This window comes from Electrona antarctica (assembly GCF_951216825.1).
Source record: "Electrona antarctica genome assembly, chromosome: 24".
Classification (NCBI taxonomy): domain Eukaryota; kingdom Metazoa; phylum Chordata; class Actinopteri; order Myctophiformes; family Myctophidae; genus Electrona; species Electrona antarctica.
This window is the reverse complement of record NC_136803.1, coordinates 21,053,120-21,059,119: the sequence shown is the minus strand read 5'-3', so window position 1 is coordinate 21,059,119 and position 6,000 is coordinate 21,053,120. Positions and strand designations below refer to the sequence as shown.

Sequence of the window (6,000 nt, the reverse complement as noted above, 5' to 3'; positions counted from 1 at the left end):
GCTGGGGTCAGGGGTCAAGCACCTAGAGAGACTGTGACGGATGCATTATGGAGTTGACTGACAGTGAAGGGAGAGAGCGTTGTGTGTGTGTGTGTGTGTGTGTGCGTGCATGTGCGTGCGTGTGTTACTATACGTGTGAGGGCCAAATGTCCCCACAAGCGCAGTAGAACGTAGACATTGTTGTTAGTAGAATGTAGACAAGTAGACACTGTTGTGAGGACAATTATTTTTCCTCATAATAAAAAAAATTAGGGATGCACGATTAATCGGTAGCATAATCGGAATTCGCCATATCGGCCATAAAAATGCCACATCGGTATCGGAATGGTCTCAAAATAATACAGATTATTTAATCGGTTTTCACCAGCAAAAAATAAATACATTTTAAAAACAAATCTACATTTAATTTGTGTACTCATCTCATTCAGTTATGTTAAGTATTATGCTATTTATTGATTGATTGAATACTTTATTAACAGGCTTTGAGTCAAGCCCCTATACTAGGGCCTAGACTTGTTTCCATTGTGGTCCTCTGTATAATATCGGAATCGGTCAGAATCGGCAGATGTGACCCTGCAAATAATCGGAGATCGGATATTGGTCATAATTTCATAATCGTGCACCCCGTTTCATGGTTACAAGATATTCGGGGAGTTACTTAGACTTATACGGGTAATTAGGAAAAACCTTGATGTTGAGGTTACAAATATAGGCCTGGTCATTTAGGCTATTTTTCAGCTGTTTCCAATGCCGTCGTAAATGTAGATGTGCTCCCAAGTATAGTAATACACGTGTGTGTGTGTGTGTGTATGTACAGTATGTGTGTGTGTGTGTACAGTATGTGTGTGTGTGTACAGTATGTGTGTGCGTGCGTGTACAGTATGTGTGTGTGTACAGTATGTGTGTGTACAGTATGTACAGTATGTGTGTGTGTGTGTGTGTGTGTGTACAGTATGTGTGTGTGTACAGTATGTGTGTTTGTGTGTACAGTATGTGTGTGTGTGTATGTGTACAGTATGTGTGTGTGTGTGTGTGTGTGTACAGTATGTGTGTGTGTGTGTGTGTGTGTACAGTATGTGTGTGTGTGTGTGTGTGTGTGTGTGTGTGTACAGTATGTGCGTGTACAGTATGTGTGCGTGTGTGTGTGCGTAGACTGCGTGTGTCTACACTGTACAGTGTGTGTGTGTACGTGTGTGTATAGTATGTGTGTGTGTGTGGCATGGGGGGGGAGGGGGTGGTGTTATGAGACGAGGCGAGGTGAATCCAACGTCAGCACATCGTAGAGAAGAGAAGAGCGCCCCCTACAGGGAGGAGCAGGAGGTGTTCATTCATAAGCCCTGCTTGGCCAGCGCGTCCGTGACGTCCTGGGCCAGCGTGGACAGATGGGGCGACTCCAAGAGGACCCCCGAGGACCCCCTGCTAGGGGAGGTCCCCCCAGTGCCCTCCGCGCACCCCACGGGCCCCCCGGGGGCCCCAGGGCCATGGGTGATGACGATCTCCGCGCCGTGGTCCACGCGCGCCTTGGCCTCCTCCCGGAACGTCAGCTTGTGGCTCTCGATCTGTGAAGGAAGGATACGGACATGTTTTATAATACTTTTATAATGTCCAGAGCATACGTCCATCTGTGAAGGAACGGTGTTGGAATTAGGGATGTTAATAGTTACTCGTTAATTGATTAAGCAGCGTTAAGAAATTATTCAATTGAACATAACAGTTAACACTTAGCTCGCTAGCATTTATTGAAAAATTAGGATCTAATTTACGCCAGCATTTTTCCCAGTTGAGCTCTTATTTTGAAAAGCCACATTTCCAGACTTCCGGAAGTAGACATATCCTAGTAAGTTTAACGGGTCTCGGCTCCACAGCGTCGGCTCTGTGCCGTCAAAGAAACGTTGTTGTGACCAAAAATGCCATCTGGGACAAGGAATAGGAGATACAGGCGATTGAAAGAAACAGATAGAATGGATTATTATGGCGAGGACGATCTAAGATGGGCGATCCATTGTCATAACAACAACAGGTAGCTACCCGATGCAAGTAGCATTATGGCTTGATCGATCGAAAGCGCTATAAAAGCGCAATTGCCATTGATCTACGGCAACGGCGTTAAGCGTAGTGTCAAAAAATAGGCTTCAATTGACCTAGATCTACGGCAAGCGCAGACAGCATTATGTGAATGTAATGCTGTCTGCGTGCGCGTGGCCGAGGAACGCACATGTGGGCCGGTTAAAAAAATGTACCCCGCACCTTGGTAGCCACAGAAACGTCACTGCTTTTGAATGTGCAATTGTATTCCTCACATTTTCCATTGCCTGGCCCTGTATCTCAAATGGTCAAATAAATATTTGATTAAGGAATATAATATTGTATGCATTATTGTATTATTTCTTGTATTATCAGCAAAATGCAGATTTGTATGTTAGACATTGAGGGAAATTAAGATTCTCCATACGGTCATCAAACAGTACAGTACAGTACAGTACAGTACAGTACAGTACAGTACAGTACAGTACAGTACAGTACAGTACAGTACAGTACAGTACAGTACAGTACAGTACAGTAAATATTACCATAATATTTCCTCCTCCAGGCATGTGGGTAGAATTGTCCAAGGATCCGATCTTGGGCTGAGCTTTGTCTTTGAAATCCAGTTTGACGCTCTCAATCCGTACCTGGCCGCCCCCTGGTGGACAGACAGGGAACAGTCATCACATGTCTGGAAGGGGTGCATACTGTGTGGGGGGCCGGGGGGGCTGTTGTACAGACACACTATTTACACACAGACACACGTGCACAGCTGCTACAATGTATTTGAAACCAGAACAAAATATGTGCTCTCATATACACAAGATGGCTAGTTTTATAATTTATATATTTATTATTTAACAAATATATTTTTAATATTTATATATTTTATTTCCTGACCTACCAATGCTAATACAAATGCTTCCAGCACATCACGCATGATCAACAACGTTTGAGTGCATGCTGTGCACAGTGCAACACAGTGTGGGCTTGTAGGTCAGCTTAAGACACCAGCAAAAAGCAGGCTCTTATGTTGCGTTCACATGGGGCAGATGAAACGATGCAGTCTACCATCCATTGTCAAAGGAAGCCAGCGACATGGCGTTGCAAAGGTGCAAAGATGCATGTAGCTGCTCCACATCAACTCACAACGCGTTTTGCATCGTTTCAACTGCCCCTGTGAACGCACCAGCAGGAACGCACTGAAAGCCTGGTGACGCAAGGTTAGGAACGCACAGAGGCAAGCGGTGTTTTTTTTTATACAGTACGTGCCAGGCGAGTAGGTGAACTCCTCATGTAAACAAAGCCATGCATTAGCATTTCTATGGCCGAGGGTCGTTAAGACTGGCGGGGATGGGCAACAACAACGAACGGACCGCATGGCAGCCCACTAAGCCCAGTATCTAGTTCTCTGGAGACGCAGACTCTGGGGAGAGTCTGCGTTACTTTTTTTCCCAACGAAAATAGAAGCTTGCGTACCGAGGCTACTTTTGTTCAAATCAAACGGCACACCTGGCCATTTCAAACGGCACACTAAAGTGCCGCGGCACTAAGGTTGGCAATCACTGGGTTAGACATACCAACAGAACTACAATTTACAGTGTAGGCATTTAGCAGACGCTATTAATCCAGAGATTAAGCAAGACCGTAAGCAAGAACAACACATGGTAATACATCAAATACATAGAAATAGTCATCATGAATCATAATGTAAGTCATAAACTAAGAACCTAACAGTGGAATATCTATATAATGAGACTATGCGTACATAAGTTGAGCCTTTGCATACGCCTATAAGGTCGGCGAGGCTAGAGCAAGTGCTACGGGCCAAGATGGAGTCTGAAGAGGTGCTACAGTCATGAGTCCGACAACACTGTCGCGTCGCTCCCAACATGCGCGGCAGATTAAAACTAACCTGTGGCAGGTTAAAACTAACCCGTGGCTTCCTGTGAGGTTAGGGTTAGGGTTAGGGTAGGGTGTCGGACTCCTGACTGTAGGACCAAACACATGCTACCGTAGACTGTGGAACTTAGCCTAAACGTGACATGCCAGAACAGTGATGCAAGCATTCAGTTGTGGTTAGTTTCCAAAATGTTACTGTACAGTAACCTGTGTACTAAATGTATGTACAGTTAGTAGTACTTCACGTACCTGGTCTATGTTACTGTACAGTAACCCCGCGTACAGTATGTACAGTATTTACAGTTTGTACCTGGTATATGTTACTGTACAGTAACCCCGTGTACAAGTATGTACAGTATTTACAGTTTGTACCTGGTCTATGGCGGATGTTGGACATGGAGCCACATTTAGAGGTGATGTGGCTGACATCAACGACCTTCTGGGTCTGGATTTGAATCTGCAAACAGTACATTGTATACATTAGCCAAACAGACAAACAGCAGTGTATACATTAGCCAAACAGACAAACAGCACAGTGTATACATTAGCCAAACAGACAAACAGTACAGTGTATACATTAGCCAAACAGACCAGTCCAGTCCAGTCCAGTCCAGTCCAGTCCAGTCCAGTACAGTACAGTACAGGTGTCATACTTACGTTCCCTCCTCCAGGACTGTGCTGCAGCTTGGTGAGCGAGCCACATTTTGCCTGGACATGACTGAAGTCCAATTTAACACTGGGAATGAACACCTGGGGGCAACAGAGAGACAATGTTATCCAAGTAATCCCCAGGAAGAGGAAAGCTAAAGACAAGTTGAAGTCTCACGTCACCCACTGTGAGCTGAATTACATTGTCAACGAACGGCTCTTACCACAGACAGACAGACAGACAGACAGACAGACAGACAGACAGACAGACAGACAGACAGACAGACATACAGACCCACCTGGCCTCCTTTGGGCTGGTGCTTGAGGTTGGAGGTGGAGCCGATCTTGGACTTGATGTTGCTGAGGTCGGGCAGCGGCTGGTTGAGCACTTTCAGCTGGCGGTGGAGCGAGGACGGCGACTTGGGCGGCGTGCGGATGACGGCCACCTTCCTCTCCTGCGGCAGGCTGAACGACTTGGGCGTGTGGCTGCCGGGCGTGCGAGAGCCGGGCGTGCGAGAGCCGCCGGGCGTGCGACACGCGTAGGCGGGCGGCGAGCCGGGCGTGACCGCCGTGGAGCCCGGGGTGGAGGCGCCGCTGCGGGTCTGAGGGCGAGAGCCACCTAGAGAGAGAGAGAGAGAGAGAGAGAGAGAGAGAGACAGACAGAGAGACAGACAGAGAGAGACATCAAAAGTGCACATGAATTGAGAGAGAGGGGGAGGGAGAGAGAGACTATGACAGAGTATGACTTTAACAAGTCAGTCTCGCGTAGCCAGACAACTATTCCACATCTATCTACACCTCCCCAAATCCGAGTAAGGAAGCTGCCATTTCCGTTCACGAAAATATATTTTAAAATATATTAAAATTTTATTTTTTCATTTCCATTTCTGCTAAGCAGCAAGCTATATATGCTTAGATGTTTTCTATTCGTATTAGGATGCATTTGCGTGACTGTAAAGACGAAATGGAAGTGGGGAGGAGGCTTCACTTCCGCTTTATCTTTTACAACTTCCGTTGCTCCAGACTGTATGACGAAAACATTTATATTTTACTCATGATCAGAGCTTCCGTTGCTCCAGACTGTGTGACGGAAGCATATATTGAACATTGCGAGAGGCGACAGACAGTCTGGCAACGCGAGACTTATCAGGACAGCAGAGATGAAACCAGCGGCATCAAAGTTTCCTGGACAAGACCTCGTTGGAGATTCAATTATATCGACAACGAACGAACAACGAACAAATGAATGAATGAATGAATGAATGAACGAACTAAGTTAGTTCAATGAATACACACATGCAACACACCAGTGTACACACGTACCGTCGGCGTTCAGGACACAATGGAAGTCTAACACCTGTTAAATTCACAGAGACAACCCAATGAGCATTTCTTTGTCTAATAGACGTCTAATATTCGTCTAAA

General features: G+C 45.9%; 1 protein-coding gene across 4 annotated transcripts in view; it reads right to left on the bottom strand.

Moving 5' to 3' along the window:
• Window positions 1-248: 248 nt before the first annotated feature.
• The window catches only part of LOC306917399 (uncharacterized protein), an 86,172-nt gene continuing 80,420 nt past the window's right edge, over window positions 249-6,000 (bottom strand). For all 4 annotated transcript variants that reach the window (XM_079495619.1, XM_079495621.1, XM_079495622.1 and 1 more), the window contains 5 exons: window positions 4,875-5,194; window positions 4,585-4,677; window positions 4,300-4,384; window positions 2,571-2,683; window positions 249-1,559 (listed from right to left, as the gene is read on the bottom strand). In XM_079495619.1, the coding sequence (XP_079351745.1) occupies window positions 1,329-1,559; window positions 2,571-2,683; window positions 4,300-4,384; window positions 4,585-4,677; window positions 4,875-5,194 (842 nt within the window). In that variant the 3' untranslated portion in view covers window positions 249-1,328. The remainder of the gene's footprint in view (window positions 1,560-2,570; window positions 2,684-4,299; window positions 4,385-4,584; window positions 4,678-4,874; window positions 5,195-6,000) is intronic.